The sequence below is a fragment of the Arachis duranensis genome, chromosome 4 (genome assembly GCF_000817695.3).
Source record: "Arachis duranensis cultivar V14167 chromosome 4, aradu.V14167.gnm2.J7QH, whole genome shotgun sequence".
Classification (NCBI taxonomy): Eukaryota; Viridiplantae; Streptophyta; class Magnoliopsida; order Fabales; family Fabaceae; genus Arachis; species Arachis duranensis.
The window spans coordinates 110,485,372-110,506,905 of NC_029775.3; the positions used below are offsets into that span (position 1 = coordinate 110,485,372).

Consider the following 21,534-nt stretch of genomic DNA (forward strand, 5'->3'; position numbering starts at 1 on the left):
AATGGCTGGGTGTAAACCATGTCAAACTCCTCTTCCTTCCTCCACGAGATTCTCTGCCTTTGGAGGTCCCAGCTTTAATAACCCCAAACTATATAGGTCAGTGGTGGTAGCTTACAATACCTAACCATCACAAGGCTTGAGTTAGCTTATGCAGTTAACAAAGTGTCATAGTGTGTTCAAAATCCTTTGATTGAGCACTGGAAAATAGTCAAAAGGATCTTGAGGTATGTACAAGGCACTAGCAACTATGGTCTGCATCTACACAAAGGCTGCTCCATGAAGATCACAGTCTACAGTGACTCAGATTGAGGAGGTGACCCAGATGACAGGAAGTCCACAGGAGGCTTCTGTGTTTTCCTAGGAAAGAACCTCATATCATGGAGTGCCAAAAAGCAACCAGTGGTGGCACGATCCAGCACTGAGGCCGAATACAGAGCACTAGCAGACTTGGTGGCTGAGCTTATCTGGATCAAGAGTTTGATTGCTGAACTGAAGCTTGACAGCACAAATCCTCCTCTAATCTATTGTGACAATTTAAGTGCTGTTCTACTGGCTGCAAATCCGATACTACACTCTAAGTCCAAGCATTTTGAAACTGACTTACACTTTGTGCGAGATTATGTCACAAAGAAGGTAGTGACAATTAGCCACATTCCAGGGTCAGTACAAATAGCTGATGTGCTGACAAAGGCTCTTCCAGCTGCTATGTTTCTAAATTTCCGTGACTTGCTAAATGTGAGTAGAAGTCTTAGCAAGGATACAGAAGAATGGCATGACATGAGGCAAGAAGCAGACTGCGACAAAGTAAACTTAGAAGTTTCTAAACAAACAGAATTGTTTGAAGATAGGGAGCATGACAGAGCACTGAGCAACTCATCAAAAAGAGAGGCCAGCTTAAGTGGGGAGCATGCTAGAGCATTGAGTAACTCTTCAAGTAGAATACAGTTAGAAAGTAGTTAGATCTCAACCAAAATAGTATGCCAGCTGTAATTAGTTTGTTTATAAGTAGTAACTGTTTCAGTTCAGCTAGTCCTTAGTTTAGTATTCACAGTTCATAACAAAGAAGCAACTTTCCCTTTCCTTTCATCTCTCTCTCTCTCTCTGAGCTCTATTCCTCGAGTCTTCTTGACTCATTCTCCTTTCTTACTTCAGCTTAGATTCTAATACCTTTCACACCATGTCATGCAATTGCACTAGATCAGCATTCCGATGACAGAGATGATTGCAGGGGCAAGTTAGAGCCACAATTACAAATTTGGGAGTTTTAATTGGGGCCAATGAAATTGTGGGGATCATTCTGAGTATCAGGCCAAATTTCAGGGGACAAATTGAGATTTAACTCGATAAAAATAGATAGAATGATATTGATAATAAATGCTAAAATACAGCGTAATAATCCAAATTAATTCCAAAAAATATTTTTTGTAAAATAATTAATTTTTAACAACTTTTAACTATTAAATCAGTCTCTAACTTTATATTTTATTAGACATTAATTCTCATATTAAATTTTAGTTAAAAAGTTAAACAAAACAATACATATCGTTATTTAATAACAAACATAATGATTCCTAAAAATTTTTTAAACTCTAAGATTAGTTTTTTTTATAGAGACAAATAATGTTATGTGAAAATTGATTTGTCTATCAAAATAAAAATTAAACACAAATTTAGTAATTAAAATTTGTTTAGACTTAAAATGTCTTATTAAAATTCAAAAAAGTTTTAAGAACTAATTTGGAATATTTCTCAAAAATATATATTCCATATCCTTTTTGGTTTCTTAATAGGCATAAATAGATATCAAGAGTTTTTAATTTTATGATGATTTATATAACTTGAAATTCTTTCATATAATACGTTTGTTAGTATGCCACCTAACTAATAATAATTCAATGAATCAGATATCAAATTAAAATAAATTTATAAAAATCTATATCAAATAAATAAATTACCTGAAAAATATATATAGCTTATTACAAATAACTTTTGTACAAGAAAATTGTTTTTGTAAATTTCAGTTGTTTTGTGTTGTATTGTCTTCCTTTATCTTATTACAAAATTTCTTTTTTATAATAAAAGAAGTTGCTATATTACAAAGAAATTCTCTTTCCGTGAACAGAGACGAAGCAGTACTTGTGGAAAATATTGCTCAACATATATTTGAAATATTGATTCCTAAGTTGCCATCTTCAATGAAGAATCTTGTGGGGATTAAATCAAGAGTGGAACAAGTGATTACTCTCATAGGCCTTGGATTGAATGATGTTCGCTTTATAGCCATATGGGGAATGGGCGGCATGGGTAAGACCACTATTGCTAGAGCTGTCTTTGAAACCATTCGAAGTAGCTTTGAAGTTACTTGCTTTCTTGCCGATGTAAGGGAGCAATGTGCGAAAAAAGATATTACTCACATACAAAAGCAACTTCTTGAACAAATGAATATAAGTTCAAATGCTGTTTATAACAAGTATGAGGGGAGGAAAATAATTCAAAACTCTTTACGTCTCAAAAAGGTACTTCTTGTTCTTGATGATGTAAATCATGAAAAACAATTAGAGGATTTGGCTGGGGAGCAAGATTGGTTTGGTCCTGGGAGCAGAATATTAATTACAACTAGAGACGTAGAGGTGCTAAAGGGACCAGAGGTGCATGAAACTTATAAGGTTGAAGGGTTAGTGGAAAGTGAAGCCTTTAACCTCTTTTGTCTGAAAGCCTTTAAACAGGAGGAGCCTACAGAAGGGTTTTTGGATTTGTCTGAAGAAGTGGTCAAGTACAGTGGTGGTCTTCCATTGGCACTTAAAGTATTGGGTTCCTATCTTAATGGTAGACCTATTGCGGTTTGGCATAGTGCTATTGAAAAAATAAAGAAGTCTTCACATTCTGAAATTATTGATGCATTGAAAATAAGCTATGAGGGTTTAGATGATATGGAAAAGAATATTTTTCTAGATATTGCTTGTTTCTTTAAAGGATATCAGAAAGATGATGTAACAAGGATATTAGAAGGATGTGGTTATCAGGCTGAAATTGGTCTTGATATTTTAATTAACAGATCATTGGTCACATTACATTGGGATATGTTTAGGGAGGTTATTATTTTAGGGATGCATGATCTACTTGAAGAAATGGGCAAATTTATTGTAATTCAAGAATCTCCAAATGATGCTAGTAAGCATAGCAGATTGTGGTGTTACGAGGATGTTGATTTTGTACTTACTCAAAAGAAGGTAAGTGTCGTTTTTTTCTCAACTATAGGATGCATAGAATTAAAATAAGAATTCGACAATGTATTTGATATTATATCTAGGTAACTAAAAACTATTTTTTGTTTTTGCGGTTATCTCAATGAGTATAGTTTTTTCATTGGTTTTTTTAATTGTTTATTTATTTATTTACGTGTATGTGTAGAAAACTAAAGCAACTCATGGCATCGTTCTACATAAGTGGTATAGCGAGACTGAAGTGAATCAGAGAGATTTATCTTTCTCAAAAATGTGCCAGTTAAAGCTTCTCATTTTAGATGGCGTCACAGCTCCCATTCTGTGCGATATTCCTTGTGCATTAAAGGTATTTCACTGGAGATTTTATCCACTGAAAACTTTGCCCCCTTACAGATCATCAACGCTATGAACTTGTTGAAATTGATCTGTCTTATAGCAAAATTGTAGAGTTATGGGATGGAAAGAAGGTAGACCTTTTCATCATCAGTTCTATCAAATTTTATTACATAAGCATTTCAAGCAAAAATATTAACCATGTGATATTTTTTGTTTATGTCTTTTCAGTTTCTAGAAAAGTTAGAGCACTTGAATCTGGTCGGGTGCAAACAGTTGAAGCAAACGCCAGATCTTTCTAAGGCTTCCAATATTAAAGAACTTGATCCTAGGGAATGCAAGGAGCTGGATCATATTCCCCCGTCTCTCGCACAACACAAAAGGCTTGTTGAATTGAATTTACGATATTGTGAGAGACTTGAAACACTTGGAGAAAAATTGGAGATGAGTTCACTCGAGATACTAGATCTAACTGACTGCAGTAGTTTGAGAAGACTGCCAGATCTTTCTGGGGCTCCCAATCTTAAAAAACTTGATCTCTTGGCGTGCGAGGAGCTGGATTATATTCACCCGTCTCTCGCACACGACAAGAGCCTTGTTGAATTGAATTTAGGATATTGTGAGAGTCTTAAAACACTTGGAGATAAATTGGAGATGAGTTCACTCGAGAAACTAGATCTAAGGTGCTGCAGTAGTTTGAGAAGACTGCCAGAATTTGGGGAATGCATGAAACAGTTATCGATTCTTAATCTGAAAGGTACAGGTATAGAAGAGCTACCCCCGACGCTTGGAAATTTGGCTGGCGTGTCTGAGTTGGACTTAACTGGATGCAGCAAGATTACTGGTCTTCTCTTATCACTTTCATTAGGATGTTTCGTTGGCCTTAAAAAGTTGTTGTTAGGTGGTCTTCCACGGAAAACTGATGGGTTAGAGTTCCTCACAGTCAGTGCTGATTATGATGATTCTGACAGCTCATCTTTGAGTAGCCTGGCCCTTTCCTCCGATATTGGCTCATCTAGAGAAGAGTCGACCCTTTCCTATGATATTCGCCACTTAGCGTCCTTGACGGATTTGGATTTAGGTGAGAGCAGTTTTTTAAGAGTTCCAATAAGTATCCATCAACTTCCCAGACTTACACGTCTGAAGCTATCTCGTTGCTCTAAATTGAAGGTTTTACCAGAGCTTCCATCAAGTCTAAGAGAATTAAACGCACAGGGTTGTTATTCACTGGACGCATCCAACGTTGATGATGTTATATCAAAAGGCGTGTTGTGGCTTTGCAGAATCAGCTAGCCAAGATCGTGAAGATGTCTTGCAAATGTTGATCCCTAGGAAGGAAATTCCAGCATGGTTTGAGCATCAGGAACAAGATAACGGAGTATCAGTCTCATTCCCGCTTAATTGCCCTTCAACTGAAATTGTCGCACTTGCTCTCTGTTTCCTATTTGACAGTATCCATGATCTCGGTGTATTTTCAATATTTTCGCTTTCGGTGATCTGCAACGGGAAAGAATTCATCAACGCGACTTCATACGTGGGGTCTAGTTCAGAACATTTGTTCATTGTGTGCGTGAACGCTTACTATTTTAGTAAGCTGTTATGCCAACACAATCACTTCCCACTTCAATTTCACAGTATTCATTATAAAACCCGAGCAAAAATATCTGGAGCACGTTGGGTGTGCAAGCAAGACATTCAAGAATTCAAGAAAAGAAAATCCGAAACAGGGAAAAGAAAAGCAACTCTTGAACTGAACATGGACATGATCCCACATTCTTCAACTTCTAGGAATAAGATGCTTGTGGTTGCCCCTCAACTAAATGAACAAGAGGAAGGGCCAGCCGCCACAGCGGAGGGCCCTATCCGCCATTTGGCATCTCGCAAAAGCTCCAATCCACCTGAACTCTTACCTCTCTTCCCTTTGCATCCCAGTTCTCATAGCTCATGATACACCTTTCTCAATATATTACATCTATCATTGCCAAGCGAAATGGTTCCCCATATCTGAACCTTTTGACACAGCTCATTGCATCCATCCACAAAGAAATGTAAATCTTTTTTATATTAATATTGCTATTTGAACTTTGCCTTTTAGTTTGCAATTCTTTTTCTTTCAATTTTTAGGACAAATAATATGTTGGTTTCTGATAGAGGAGAGTTTGTTATTTGATTACCGGGAATGTGTTTTTGACTTTTTGTGTTAAATTGCGTGTTTCAAATTGTGAATATGAAGAAAGATAGGTGGGGAGGAATATGAATTGAGCATTTGGGGATTGTATTTGAATTCGTGTATGACGGCTTTTCTTTATTTTTTTTGAATGTCTTGGAAAAAATATTTTAATCTTGGTTTCATGTGTGAAACTTTAAATTGCTCCATTGAGGTTACAATAATTTTTTTTTATTGGGTTCAAGGATTTTTAAGAAGATGGCGCTTGAGATTGAGAATGGTTTGAATTTTTCGTCGCTGCAGCATAGAACTTGTTTGACAACCCAGATTGAGATTCATTACAGTGGGAAAGAGAAAATCTACAGGCCATGGAGGGTACCAATGTCAACTTAGTTGCCATTCTTGTAAGTTTCGAGTTGTTTTGATCTACGATTATTGACAAAGAGTAACCTATATGTTGTCTAGTTCTGTGGGTTATGGCTTTGATGTACCTCATCAGAACTTTGATTACTAGTGTTTGATTGCCATATGAATCAAAGGTTAATGGGTATTGCATTATGTTTCTTGTTTTATACAGTGTCTTGGGGATTTGATAAATCAGTGGTGTTTAATTTATCTGTTAGACATGGTAATCGATGCATCATCCCTTGGAGAACATATAGAATGTGCAAAGCTTATCACCTTTACATTCTCTGCTTCAACAATGATTACTTCAATGATGTGATTGAAGTGAACAACTTTGGTAGAGAAGAAAGGTATGTCCATTTGCCAGGAGCTCAATATAATTTTGTTAGAAGAATGTATCTTGAGAGCTAATAACATTTTCACATTTTTTTAATTAGTTTTTGAAGGAGCTGGAGTACATCACTATTAGTTTCCCCTGGAACTAAAGTGATCTCAATTTTCGGGTCTGGAAACTTGAAACATCAATTTTTAAAGGTTGTGGAAACCTAGGCAATACAAAAATTCAGTCCATGTCAATATCCATCCGGTGTTGTGTAAATTTGAGTTTGATGTAACCATGTATGGAACTATTTGGATTCATAAATAGTGAAATTGTTTGTATGCTAATATTCTAGAAAAATGATATGGAACTAAAACCCTTTTACCTTTTTTGTTATGCTCCTCATGACAGATTTCATTTTCTAAAAAGCAGAAGAGACTATTAGAATTTAGAAGTATTGTCACTGGTGGTAGCTAGGAACTAGGATCTAACATTTGTTACATAACCAATTTACACTATCAAAAAATAACAAAAATTCTAACTCAAAATAAGCTAGCTAAGATCAATTCTCGCGAATAGCTAAACTTTTTATATCTTCTACAATTCAAATAAAATCACCCATTAAAGCTAAAGGACTCAAAGTGCAGATTTTCAGCCAAATTAGATGAGCAAACAGCTGCTAACTCCTGCCTCATTTCCTTGGGTCCAGAAACAAGAACCCCTGCATTTGACCCTTTCAGTTCCAACAGTAATCCTTCAAAAAAGAAAAAATAAAAGCAAATAAAAGACAGAGAAAGAAAGAAAAGAAAAAAGAAAAGAGAGCAATTTCATACCCTTGATATGTCTCTAGGCTATAGTTTAAAATAAAGATTCCCAATTTGTAGTTAGTGTTATATTTACAAAATACATAGTAATTTCCCCCAAAAAAAAAAAGTGAAGTGACTTACTTTTTAGGTCAGGTCTTCCACCATAATGCAAATTTGTAGCATTGGCAAGGATTTGGTTTGGTAGGCTTTCCAATTCTCGTTCTACGTCACAAACTTTGAAATTTGTTGATCCTACTGATGGAGATGACCCCTCCATATTCTGTACATTCTTTGCTTTCTTTGACATTTTGTTTCTTGTTCCAAAGAACAGCTGCACTTGCACCCATTGCTATAGACACACATATCACTAACATGTTGATAGAAGACTTCAAAGGGTATGAAAATATTTTATTGGTGTTATGATCAACAGGAAAAATGTAGTAATGGTTAATCATCCCAATTAGGATAATGAAGATTATGAAAGAAGATGATATTATAGCACCAACCCAAACCCAACTATTTGGACCTAAAATAGTAGAAATAGGCGAGTCTTTTTGGTTAGGCTTGAACCATATGGATTGAAGGGAAATTGAATTATTATTCTGTTTAAGGTCTTCCTCTCTTGTGATGTAAGCCTCAATTTGTAGTTGCAAACTAGAAATGTCACCGTTGATTCCATAACATGGGAGGATCATATCTAACATTGAGAGACAAGAGGTGTTCTTAAATGCACAAATTAAGGTAAGTTTTGGAGTTCTGTATCTCAATGTTATGTTTAGATATATTAGCTCTCTGATGATAGACACAAAAGGGGTGATGCCACTGCCTCCACTAATCATCACAAGAGTTTCGTGCCTGGTGAATAGATAGCAGAGTTATTACTTTGTAAGAAATTATAAGCAATCATATTTTAGACTAAGCCAGAAGTGATAATAACTAGTTTAGAGAGTAACTGTCTTGCTAGCATAACTCAAAAACACTTTTCCATAAATTTCTGAGGTAAAAAAAAATAAAATCAAAAAAAAATAAGAAAAAAAAAAAAAAAAAAAACTTATTCTTGAATGGATGTGTAATTTGTTAATATAAACTTGGGCTTTATATTAAAAAAAAATGCAAACCTTAGATAATCGGTAGATACAGGTCCATAAGGACCTTCAACATGGACATTGAGATGATCAATTGCAGATGGTACTGAAAGCATCTGATAGAGTTTCTGGGACCAAGCTCCCTCACTCTTAATGACAACACTTAGAATTTCAGGCTCCAAGATGCTATTAGAAGTAACTGTAAATGGATGCCACTGCAACTTTGATATCCTTGGTATGTTTATGAAGTATGAGCACAATACTTGTGGGATTATATGTCAACCCTGCCAAAAAATATAGATAGCCACATCAGCACTAAAAACAATATATAAAAATTCTTATCATTGAAATTTGAGCATTTTTTTTTTTCAAGAAGCAGGTCATAAACCAAGTTATCTACTTGATCCCTCAAAAATATTTGACAGTGGTTTGGTTCCTTACAAATTTATAATATATCAACTTAGTCCCCTGAAAATTATACATCACATTAGTCAAATTCCTGAAAGATTTTTTATTAGTCTAGTCCTTAGAAAATATATGTGATAATACTCTGGTCCTTAAAAAAGCATGCAACCTCAACTTGATCTTTTATTTTATATAAATTTGTTTGCAGAAAGTGATAATGTCTTTGCACACACTTTTTTTAAACCTACCCGAGTCCCAAGAATAGGAAAAACTGATTTTTTTTTTCCCATCTCTCTCACACCCTCTATGATTTTGGTGTCTGTAATTAGTATTCTGTATCTTTAAACAATTAAGAGACGAGATCTAAGGGACTAAACATCTAGTTTAGTTTATCTTACCATGGGTCTTAGAGAAGTTAAGTTCTACTGCTTCACATGGCAAAACATGAGCAGAAACCAACCGAGCTCGCTGTCTTGATTGCAAGAACCTTAGATAACGATCAACCAAGAAGAGGTAGAAACCAGGGAGCATAATACAAGCATAGGAGATTCCCACATGAATGATGAACAACACAATGAAAAGGATGTAGATGTGGTGTGTGTAGAAGAAAAGATCAAAGGCTTTTCTCCTAATGCGAGGGAATGTTGTAAGACACATTAAAAGACCAATTAGCAAAGTTAACTCTCCTCCTACATTTGATATCCCAGTTTTTTTCCATTCTAGCATCTGTATTGAGAATCATAGTAATAGTATCATGAATCTATAGTTCTATGTTATAGTAGATAACAAAATGATAAAAAAATATCCAAGTGACTAGCATAGAGCACAATAGTAGTAAATTAACTTGTTTGTGCTAGAAATAGTTAGTTAGTCAGTATAATTTCTTTTATTTAACATTTTTAATTAATTTTATTTCACATGATCCTAAAATCCAATAATACATTAAAAAGAAAAAGATAAACAAGAATTAAACATGCCCTTAGAATTGGTACTTTCTTCTTTTCTTTTGAATCCAAGCTTTGAAATTTTCATGAACACAGTGTGATTCAAGTTTTAGACCACATATCATTAGTTCGCAAACTTGATTTATTTTTCACATTTATCAGTCAACAACCCTATATTTTACTCCATCAAATTTTAAATTGCACCTTGAATTGACTCCATGAGTTGAGAATCTACCATTTTTCAAGTCTAAAAAGGGGAGAGAAAAAGTAGGGGACTATTTTGACGAACCTTTGAAAGTTGATTAGTCACTGCCCAATAAATGATGTAGCAAAGGCCATGAGCAGTGAAGAGTGTCATGAGCATATTTCCAAGCCAAATATGGTACTTTATGCAACTCTCTGATTTTAGACCAACCAGTGGCAACAATGAGGAGCCACGTGTCACTGGGAAAAACAACATTGCCAAGCATATGTTCCCAACTTGCCCCAACCTTAGTGCTGATTTATCTAGTTTCTTCTGCCATCTTCGAAAACACAAAAATCACTTCCTTCACCACCAATCCTAGTTATTAAAACAGAGATAATATTTAGAAAAATGATCGAAAAAAATTGCGATTGAGATCGCATAAAAGTTATATTATTATTACCTTAATTGCACACTAATGAACAAAATTCATGATTGAGACCATAATCAAAACTATAATCCTTAAATAACTTAGAATATATATCCATATCATAGAGCAAATATGTGTAAAACTCAAGTCATTGTGTATGTAATTGTATTATGATTTTAATTTAATTGCAAAATATTCAACAAATATTCAATTGATGCAACTGTAATTACGATACGCTAAAGACTTGATACATACATATTACATATAGCAATTTAGAATGTTTATTTGTATGTAGAGTTGCACTTAAATTCCACGTGTTCGCCATCATTCTCTTATATGAATAGACACACTAAATGACTGTATGCTCTTATGAAAATTAATTCATATACGAAATTTCTGAGTTTGATAGGAATATATACATTCTTACACTTATACTCCATCTACTTCTGCTGCTGATTTCTGAGAAATTTTGGCAAAGCTGTTGTTTAGATAATTTGAAACGGACCAAACAAGTAGCACAATGAACATGAACAATAAGGCAAGTTCTGTGCCAGAAACAACGCCAAAAGGGCCTTTCACAAGCACTGGATGCTTCCCTATGAATACTCCCTCACATTTCTTCCCGTTCTTGCTCCTGGAGTGGTGCAAAGAATCCAAGGAATTTAAAACCAATCATCAGAACTGGGAATACTCTAATTATGTTATAAGAATACTACATCCATTGATAAGACGTTTTTATTTTTCTGATACATTCTTCAATTATTTTATCAAGAAACAAATTACATTGAAATATATCAATTTATGAATGTACTAAAAAAATGGATGGACAAAGTACCTTAAAATACTTATTACTTAGCAGAAGTAGATATGGCTAGAACTTAGAAGAATAAGAAAATTAAAATCAGTGGGATTCAAGATTAAGAAAAAATATTGCACCTTTCCATTTTGAAATAATTGTATTTCTTTGCTATATGGAGGTAGATACTTCCCAAAACAGCTATAAACAATATTGGAAAAGTGAATAGTAGAAGTGTTGAACCTGCAAGAAGAATATCATAGAATATATCAGCATAAACAAAGAATATTTGGAAAGAAGAACATCATAGAATATGTGAATTTTGACCTCTTTTGTTTCAGGGATTCTAAACAACAAAATCCTACAGAAGAATATTTGGATTTTAAACAAGCTCCCTCACTCTTAATGACAACACTTAGAATTTCAGGCTCCAAGGTACTATTAGAAGTAACTGTAAATGGATGCCACTGCAACTTTGATATGCTTGGTATGTTTATGAACACAATACTTGTGGGATTATATGTCAACCCTGCCAAAAATATATATATAGCCACATCAGCACTAAAAACAATATATAAAAATTCTTATCATTGAAATTTGAGCATTTTTTTTTTCAAGAAGCAGGTCATAAACCAAATTATCTACTTGATCCCTCAAAAATATTTGACATTGTTTTGGTTCCTTACAAATTTATAATATATCAACTTGGCACATCAGCACTAAAAACATTATATAAAAATTCTTATATATATATATATGTATACATATGTATATAGCCACATCAGCACTAAAAACATTATATAAAAATTCTTATCATTGAAATTTGAGCATTTTTTTTCAAGAAGCAGTTCATAAACCAAATTATCTGCGTGAACATGAACAAAAGAGCTGAGATAATGGATTTATGTGAGACCAGTATATTTGAAGATGATGTGATTGATGAAGTGAACAACTTTGGTAGAGAAGAAAGGTATGATCATTTGCCAAGAGCTAAATTTAATTTTGTTAGAAGAATAAATCTTGAAAGCTAATAACATTTTCACATTTTTTACAGTGTTGATTGGTGTTTGAAGGAGCTGAAGTACATCAATAGAGTCCCCCCACGAACTTAAAGTGGACTCATTTTTTTGGGTCTGGAATCTTAGCAATACACAAGTTTAGCCCATGTCAATCTGCATCTGGTGTTGTGTTTATTTGAGTTTGATGTAACCATGTATCATGTATAGATACAACTTTGATTTATAAAATAATAAATTAAATTGTTCTTATGTTAACATTCTACAAAAAGGTATGCAACTAAAAACCTTTTTATCTCTTTTGGTTTTGTGTTCCTGATGACTGATTTTATTTTGTAAGAAACCTAAAAGACTAGTTAGAAAGCATTGTCATTGGTGGTAGACGGGGACTAGGATCTAGCATTGTCATTGGTGGTAGACTGTGTTATATAGCCAATTTACACTGTTAAAAAATAACAAAATTTCTAGCTCACAATAAGCTAGCTAAGAACCATTCCTGTTAATAGCCAAACATTTTACATCTTCCAATAATATAAGTAATATCGCCAGTTAAAATATAAAGAACTCAAAATGTAGATTTTTAGTCAAATTAGATGAGCAAACAGCTGCAACTTCTTGCCTCATTTTTATGTGACATTGACCTACCATGAAGCATAAATCAAATAGTGAAAGATTATATAGTGGTAGATAATGCTTAGATGCTAATTATCTAACCGTAGGAGAACTTAATATTTATTTTACATATTTTATTTTATGAAAAAGAACAGATCTCTGATCAAATTTGACAAAACAATGTCTATAAACTTAATACGTTCTTTCCCATTCAAAGTTATAATATAAATATAGAATGAGGAGGTCGTATAAACAATGAATCATTATCTAGAGATTAAAAATCATACTTAGTTCACTTGCATATTATGTCAGAGTCTCAGATCTCTGTATATAATGCAATCAAGAGTTTATGTATCATGAATCTTTCTTTCCCTTGGCCTCGACTTCCTTCCAAGATCATTGGAAGTCCTCCATTGGAGTGAGTGTCCTTCACAAACTTTGCCCCTTGCAGATCAATCATATCAAGTTGTTGACATAAAACTACAATCTAGTAATATAAAGCAACTTTGGCACAGAACAAAGATAAGGCCTTGTCCTCAAGATGTTCAGATCAAATGTTATTTAATTTGAACTTATGATTTGGCATCTACATCAATTTGTTTTCCCTCTATTTTTCTTTCTGTTTGTTTTTTATCTTCGTTATTTTTAACTTTAAGCAAGAGGAAAAAAGTGGTGTAGACATCAAACTCATGTTAAAGTATATTATTTTTATTATTATTAGACTTTTTGAAATATTAAATACACTAACTAAATAATAGTAAAAATTAAATACGAATGATGAAATTCTTGATATAAAATGTTATCCATTAATTTAGAATATCTGGATACATATGAAGAAGACTCTTGTTATGAGTTATTCCATTATAGTTAAAAGAAGACATTGCAAATGGAAGACAAATATGGTCTTATCTAGATGCAACAACCCAATTTCCTTTTTAATTATTTATTAGCGATCCACCTTTATTTTAATTTCCACATAAATTACCAAAGTAAAGGCTTATTCAGCTATTCTTCACCTTCTCCTTTCTCCTTTCCTGTCATGGAAGCTACCCGTGCAGCTTCTGCTCACTTTCCTCTCTATTCACACGCACTAAAGCATGATATTTATTTAATCTTTGTTAATAATACTTAAGAAACACAACACTGCTAAACACAGCATTGCATAAAAAAAAATTCACACTACACAACATGGCATCTTTAGCTGCTGAAGCCTCTTCTTTCTCCATTCCTCCTCCACCAAGATCATGGACCTATCACGTGTTCTTGAGTTTCAGGGGTGAAGACACTCGCACAGGCTTCGCTGATCATTTATGTGCCTCACTTGAAAGGAAGGGAATCACAACTTTCAGGGATGACAAGGACCTTGAGAGAGGTCAAGTTATCTCTCTTGAACTTCTCAGAGCAATTCAAGAGTCTATGTTCGCGGTAGTTGTTCTCTCGCCAAACTATGCTTCCTCTGCTTGGTGTTTGGATGAGCTTCAAAAGATTGTTGAGTGCAAACACAACCTGGGGCTACAGATTGTGCCTGTCTTCTATGGTGTTGAGCCCTCTGATGTGAGGCACCAAAAAGGAACATTTGCTGAAGCTTTCAGAAAACATGAACACAGATTTGGAGAAGGCAGTGACAAGGTTAGAAGGTGGAGAGATGCTTTCACACAAATTGCTAGTTATTCTGGTTGGGATTCCAAATATCAGTAAGTAGTTATTCATTTATTTTCTACTATGTTAATCTGAATGCATACTAGTACTTATCACTATAACATTTGTTAACTAGATTTTAGATATAACTAAAATTAAAATACAATCAACGTATTTTGGTAGTTAAAGGGTTTTGGTGTAAATGATAACCATCTAATTGTTGAAGTGCTATTTCTTTTTTCTGAATGATTGTTCAATACTACATATTTTTGTTAGAAAATTATATCTTTGATTAATTTTGAAAGCTAAAACACCGGTTAAACTATTTTCCTAGTGTTTCTTGGTTGACAAGCAAGATGTATGACTTTTCTTCACTTTATGATCTTTTTAGACTTGAGGCAAGATTTGTGGAAAGCATTTCTGAACACATACATAAAAAGCTAATTCCGAAATTGCCATCTTGCACTAAAAATCGTGTTGGGATTGCTTCAAGGTTGGAGGAAGTGATTAAACTCATAGGTATTGGGTTGAATGATGTTCGCTTTGTAGGGATATGGGGCATGGGTGGCATAGGTAAGACAACTATAGCTAGAGCAGTATATGAAGGCATCCGAGGTGAATTCAAAGTTTGTTGCTTCATGCGTAATGTTAGAGAGTTGTCTGCAAAAAATGGTTTTGTTCAGTTGCAAAGAGACCTTCTTGCATGTCTAAACATAAGCAGCTATTTTCATGACATAGAAGATGGAAAAACAACGATAAAAAGTGCTTTGTGCAATAAGAAAGTTCTTCTTGTTCTTGATGATGTAAGTGAGCTAAACCAATTAGAGAATTTAGCGGAGAACCAAGATTGGTTTGGACCGGGAAGTAGAATAATAATCACAGCCAGAGATATGCACTTGCTAGATATACATGGAGTCCATGGAACTTATGAAGTTAAAGGGTTAGATCAAGAAGAAGCTTATAATCTGTTTTGTTTGAAAGCCTTTAAACAACTTGAACCTAAAGAAGGATATTCTTCTCTGTGTAAAGAAGTAGTGAAATATACTAAAGGTCTTCCTTTGGCAGTTGAGGTTTTAGGTTCCTATCTATATAGAAGAAATGCTGACTTTTGGCATAGTACCATTAGAGAAATAATGAGTTTTCCACATTTTGAAGTTCTCAATGCGTTGAAAATAAGCTACAATCATTTGATGCCAACAGAGAAGAGTATTTTTCTTGATATTTCTTGTTTCTTCAAAGGAATGAAAAAAGATGAGGCAATACATATATTAAGAATGTGTGATATTTATGTTGGAGTTGGAAGTGATATTGGAAGCGGAATTGTTACATTGATTGATAAAGCTTTGGTAACTTTAGATCAAAATAATAAGTTAGAAATGCATGATTTGCTTCAAGAAATGGGGAGGCATATTGTGTATGAAGAATCTCCAAGTAACTCAGGCAAGCGTAGCAGGCTGTGGTCTAAAGATGACATTCATCAAGTGTTGACAAATGATCTGGTAGGTGAAACTTCCTTTACAACTGATTGATCTGATATGAAAATAAACATTTATTTGTTTTATTTTCTCAAGTTTTATCAATATCCAAGTTTCCTTCTATTTCTTAAGTTCATGTTTTAGGTATCTCAGTTGATTGTAAAATTTATTATTTGTCATGTTTATTTTGTTCAGGGAACAGAAACAATTCAAAGTATGGTTCTAAGCTTTGGACAAGATAAGTTTTATTGGTTTCGGAAAAAGCCATTCTCAGCACATTGGAGCATTGAAGCCTTCTCAAAAACAACACAGTTAAGATATCTCAGTTTACCATACATGGAACTTCCCCTTGGCCTCAACCACTTCCCTAGTTCAGTAAGAGTTCTGCATTGGGATTTTTGTCCTTTGGAAACTCTCCCCTTGTTAAATCAACAATATCAAGCTGTTGAAATCAAAATGCAACGTAGCAATCTTGAACAAGTTTGGCATGGAAAAAAGGTTAGATAATTTCATCAAGAGATCTTTTAAATTTGATTTTACCATATTGACTTATGAAAGACTAATATTTTGAAATTTGTGTTTTTTTTCTTTTTAATCAGTTTTTGGAAAAGCTGAAGTACCTGGATTTGAGTAGCTCCCGCAACCTAAAGCAGACACCTGATATTTCCGGGGTTCCCATTCTTGAAACATTTGATCTCCAAGGTTGTGATAGCCTAACTGAGGTTCACATATCCCTCGTACACCACAAGAACCTTGTTCACTTAAATCTAAGCTACTGTGAAATGCTTAAAACTCTTCCAGGTAAATTGGAGATGAGTTCCTTGAAAGAGCTAATCATTGAGCATTGTGAGAGTTTCGAAAATCCCCCAGAGTTTGGAGAATGCATGAGAAAATTGTCAAGGCTTTCTCTAAGCGGAACTCCTATAGGAAAGTTACCCTCATCACTTGGAAATTTAGTTGGTCTTGAAGATTTGAATATAAAGGGTTGTGGAAAACTTGATTCTGTTCCTGATACGATTCATAGGTTAAAGTCCCTCAAGAACTTGGATCTTGGCTCTTGTTTTAACCTTCATGGATTACCATCTTCAATTTCAAGCCTCCCCTTGTTGAGTAATCTAAATTTGAGTGGATGTTACCAGGGTGAAATATCTTTCTCTCATGATCTATTTTGCTACTTCCCATCATTGATGCATTTGGATCTAAGTGGTCATTGGTTTGCTAATATCCCAATAAGCATTCACGAACTTTCCAAGCTTAGGTCCCTTAAGCTAAATCGATGTTACTGTCTTCAGTTTCTGCCAAAACTTCCATCTAGTATTAGAGAATTAGAAGCATATGGGTGTAGATCATTGAACATACTTGAATCCAATGTTTTGTCAACCATTTGCACTGCCTTTAAATCTTCTAGTAGCCAGGATCAAGAAAATCAAGGTGTGGTCTTGGAAATGCTGATCCCAAGTACCAAAATTCCATCTTTGTTTGTCCAATATCCTCTGAATGGTAATGATGCAGCACTAGTCCCATATCCAAGTGATTGCCGTCTGAATAAAAATTTAAAGGGTATTGCAGTATGTTTCCTGTTTTATACAAAGTTTTGGGGATTTGATAAATCAGTGAAGTTGAATTTGTCTGTTAGCAATGGTAATAGGTGCATCATTCCTTGGAGAACATATAGAATGTGTGATGGCTATCACCTTTACATTCTCTGCTTGACCAATGATTACTTCAGGGAAGAATTTCAACAAGATATGGTGTTTAAACTATTGCTTCGGCCGGAGGTTGAGTATGGTGAATATGATTCTGAAGAGTTTGAACATATTCCTTGTTATCAAGCCAAAGTATTGAGCACTGGCTTGGCGTGTATCAATGAGATTGAAGATTTGAACCAAAGTGAGATTGAAAGGCAAAGAAATGAAGGACAGAGTCTGTTTGACTTGAACAAAAGCATTGAGATAATGGATATATGTGAGTGAACTGAACAACTTTGGCAGGGAAGAAAGGTATGGGCATTTCCCAAGAGCACTATTAATTTAGTGAGAAGAATCAACTTTGGAAGCTAATAACATTTTCACATTTTTTTCCAATTTTGATTAGCATGTGAAGAAGCTGGAGTATACAAATTTGATTAGCTTCTCCTTCCACAGTTCCACTGACTTTTCTCTCTCTATTCACACAAATCTGCTGCAGCTACATGATACATTCTATTAAAAAGCTTTCACATGTACCAGTGTACTTGACTGGTATATTTTGAATCATTCGGATATTGAATAAAATATGTTAAAGGCTCCGATGTTGCAGAATAATTTTGAGTTGATGATGTGAATGTGCAGAACATGGTGAGGAGATCACAAGTTGTCCCTTTAACTGAAAAATAAAACTTGGAAATTTTGCGGCTAAGCGGCTCTCTCCAGGCAGCAGCTGTTATGGAGTGCCAGGCCTGTCCCCGTGCGGCTTAGGTGTGGATTTAATGGATCATATATAGTGGTTGACCCTTTGACTATGTAATGTCATGCTATTCTTCGTAAATCTCTTCATGCAATGTTTCTTTTTATTCTCTGGCTGCCATTCTCATGTCTAGTGCCTTGTGTATCTCTTGAGTGGATATCATTAAATTTTTAATTTGTCGTATTGTATATTGCATAATTTCTTAAAAGAGTACAAAAAATTACAAGAAAAATTAGTCTATGAACCAATAAGATAAAAATGATATTAAAGTAACAAAATTAAAAATAAATAAAGTAACATAAAATAGAGAAGTGAATTAAATCTCCATTAACACAGCATGCCATCAAGAAGAGAATGAACAATAAAAAGGAATAAATTAATTATCCAATCAAATAAAAAATTTTAAAAAAAAGAGAGTATCTAAAAAAGAACACAGAAAAAGAAGAACTCCGATGTAGAGAAGAAGCTAAAATTAAGAAAAATAAGAAGAGATAATAGTAGAATAATAAAAAATATCTAAGGATAGAAAGGGAAAATTTTTGATTAAAAAATCCGTGTCCATCTTTTTAAATCCTGTGTCCATCATTGTCCTTCGTAAAAGAGTGGACACAAAAATATAAAATAGTGTCCTGGAGACAATGTGTTCCGTGTCCATGTCTCTACCTCCAAACACGTTTTAAACTTTCGGTGTCCATGTCTCTATGTCCTGTCTCCGAAAACAAACGCTACCTAAGTTATTCGATTTTTAATTTTTAATATGCCTTTCAATTTTCAATAACTATATATCTTTTGGCAGCCATTCATTATTTTTTATTTTAATATATATCTAAACTGGCAAAATTACTTTCAATTTTTGAATATGTTGACAAAAATATTTTTTGCTATTGTTAATAATAAAACATTTTAAAAGTATTTTGAAATATAACAAAACTACTTGACGTTAAATATATTTTTTCAAATATATTTAGTATATTTTTTTGTGATTAATATTTGCTAATGTCCAATAAAAAATAAAAGATTTTAGAGAGAAATTTTAGGAAGGGGAAGGAGACCTATTATGGCGGTGAGAAAGGGTGTAGCATAATGTCTGTGTGTGTATATACGCTTTTAGAGTGGGTGTAGACGGTTGAAAGGGAAGGAAAACAAGAGAAAGTTATGGGCTTGGTCCATCGTATGTTTGTTTTTTTTTAGACTAAAAGACAAATAGGTCCCTGACCTTTTAAAATGGGGACATTTTTGTCCCTCAAGATTGGAAAATACATTTTGATCCCCACGTTTTAAAACGGGAGACAATTATACCCTTCCGTCCGTTCTGGGCCAAAAACAGTAACTGAGCCAGCTGACATGGAGGGGCAGTGAATGACGTGGCCGTTACGGTCGCTGAGGTGGATTGGGACGAAATTTAACTGGACAAATTCGTCCCTGAAGTGCCAAACGACGCCGTTGCCACCAGTGAGCCCTATTTCATCCAAACGCAAGGTGATACTCATGGCCACTGCTTGTGCGATCGTCCATGATGAGCGAGGGGGGTTCTTCATGCACAAGACCTATGTTTGAACTTTTTTTAAGATGTCCTTTTTAACTTTTTTTTAAGGACTAATTTGTCCATGTTGTTTCCTTGTTTGAACTATGTTGCATAGGATCAAAGCCAAACACAGACTGAAAGTTTGGTTGAGAATTGTGCTGTGCAAGAGAAGTCTACAGTAAGCCTCCCCCACGCTAAATAATACACTCATAATCACAATCACTTTATTCATGTCAATGCATTTGAACAACTGAATAATTCGGTTACTTTTGCAGAATCATGTCATCAGCCAGAATGCTGAGCAACAACACCATCCGCTCCAGTCTAAACTCCATTCAGGCCTCCATCCCAGCTGCCAAGAATGGGGCAAACCAAAACCCCAGCTGCTGTCTCTAAATTCAGACCCAAGCAGACAATCAGAAGGCCCCGAACAAGTGCAAATCCACCTTCAAATCCACCTCCAACTCCACCCCCGGATACAACTCAGACTCAAAGCACCAGTGCCAGTGTCACTACATCAGAGGAGACCTTCAAAGTCGTTGGCAGTGAGGCCATAGGAATGAATTTCATCCCAACTGCTGGATCTAAGGATCAGAAGAACTGAACACCACTGAATGAATTTCTGTTTTTTGTCATAGTCTTAAGTATGAATTAAACAACACTGTCTACTTATTGTAGTTTGTAGTTTGGCAAACTTATTTATATGCCAACCAGATGTTTTATTATTTTGTGGCAAACTTGTTTATATTTTGGATTAAGACAGATACATTGTTGTTCATATTTTGCTCATAATATATGCAGAATTACTACCTTATATAATAACTGATTCACAAAATTACTACCTTATTTTTTGTTCAACAATGGCAATTTTCATTGAATAGCCAACAATGGCAATTTTCATTACATCATCAACATTGTACATCAACTCATCATCCTCACCACTTTAAGAAACATACAGCGACAACAAAAACTACACTAATCAAATCAATATGCCATATACTCATTTTTTTTCTCTTTCTCCATACATAACAGTTTCCTCTCCAACTCTTTCATTTTTTTCTCCAGTTCCTGGCTTCGCACCAGTTGAATTTTTTTTCTAATTCCTGACTTCGCAGCACATGACCTTCAATGTCTACACCTCCAACATCATCCACAGCACCCAATGCTTCAGACTCCATGGCCCTACTTTTTTTCAAGTGTTCATCAAGCCAGACAAAATACCGGCAACACCGTTCTTTAACCTGGAGCAATTTTTCAGATAACACCATAATTAGACACCGAACACTCTCATCCAATCGCTATAAAAAATAATTGCTCACCTTGAAGAAGGGACACCCGAAAAACATCCTATTGGGATTAGATGCTGTTCTTGACTTGTAAAGAATGGCATAAACGCCGCAGAAGCACTTCGGCGCAACCCCATCTGGATCACAACCTCCTGCAACAGCGCATGAAGATCCCCGTCCAGGTCTTGTGCATGAAGAACCCCCCTCGCTCATCATGGACGATCGCACAAGCAGCGGCCATGAGTATCACCTTGCGTTTGGATGAAATAGGGCTCACTGGTGGCAACGGCGTCGTTTGGCACTTCAGGGACGAATTTGTCCAGTTAAATTTCGTCCCAATCCACCTCAGCGACCGTAATGGCCACGTCATTCACTGCCCTTCCATGTCAGCTGGCTCCGTTACCGTTTTTGGCCCAAAACGGACGGAAGGGTATAATTG

General features: G+C 34.9%; 3 protein-coding genes and 1 pseudogene across 3 annotated transcripts in view; 3 read left to right on the forward strand and 1 right to left on the reverse strand.

Annotated features, from left to right (window-relative positions):
- LOC107485871 (disease resistance protein Roq1) overlaps positions 1-4,972 on the forward strand; it is a 73,625-nt gene extending 68,653 nt beyond the window's left edge. The window contains 4 exon segments of the mRNA XM_021140973.2: positions 2,123-3,230; positions 3,412-3,606; positions 3,608-3,691; positions 3,789-4,972. Coding sequence (XP_020996632.2) covers positions 2,123-3,230; positions 3,412-3,606; positions 3,608-3,691; positions 3,789-4,850 — 2,449 coding nt within the window. The 3' untranslated portion in view covers positions 4,851-4,972.
- Positions 4,973-7,062: 2,090 nt separating this feature from the next.
- Positions 7,063-11,768, reverse strand: LOC107485816 (ferric reduction oxidase 2-like; annotated as a pseudogene).
- A 2,131-nt stretch (positions 11,769-13,899) lies between these two features.
- On the forward strand, positions 13,900-15,054 carry LOC127746493 (toll/interleukin-1 receptor-like protein). The gene is made up of 2 exons (XM_052259914.1): positions 13,900-14,420; positions 14,914-15,054. Exons 1-2 carry the CDS (start codon positions 13,915-13,917, stop codon positions 14,939-14,941), a joined length of 534 nt encoding a protein of 177 aa, XP_052115874.1. The 5' UTR covers positions 13,900-13,914; the 3' UTR covers positions 14,942-15,054.
- LOC107485815 (disease resistance protein RUN1-like) lies at positions 15,003-17,812 on the forward strand. Its single transcript, XM_016106352.3, has 3 exons — positions 15,003-15,863; positions 16,035-16,337; positions 16,439-17,812. The coding sequence occupies exons 1-3, from the start codon at positions 15,003-15,005 to the stop codon at positions 17,810-17,812; spliced, it is 2,538 nt and encodes an 845-aa protein (XP_015961838.2).
- Positions 17,813-21,534: the final 3,722 nt, after the last annotated feature.

What these genes read in the sequence shown, in the direction of transcription:
- LOC127746493 (XM_052259914.1), top strand. Translation starts at nt 13,915, where the DNA reads ATGGCATCTTTAGCTGCTGAAGCCTCTTCTTTCTCCATTCCTCCTCCA. An exon ending in GGTTGGGATTCCAAATATCA is followed by an intron (nt 14,421 to 14,913) that starts GTAAGTAGTTAT and finishes TTCGCTTTGTAG; the next exon opens with GGATATGGGGCATGGGTGGC.
- LOC107485815 (XM_016106352.3), top strand. Translation starts at nt 15,003, where the DNA reads ATGCGTAATGTTAGAGAGTTGTCTGCAAAAAATGGTTTTGTTCAGTTG. An exon ending in AAGTGTTGACAAATGATCTG is followed by an intron (nt 15,864 to 16,034) that starts GTAGGTGAAACT and finishes TATTTTGTTCAG; the next exon opens with GGAACAGAAACAATTCAAAG. An exon ending in AAGTTTGGCATGGAAAAAAG is followed by an intron (nt 16,338 to 16,438) that starts GTTAGATAATTT and finishes CTTTTTAATCAG; the next exon opens with TTTTTGGAAAAGCTGAAGTA.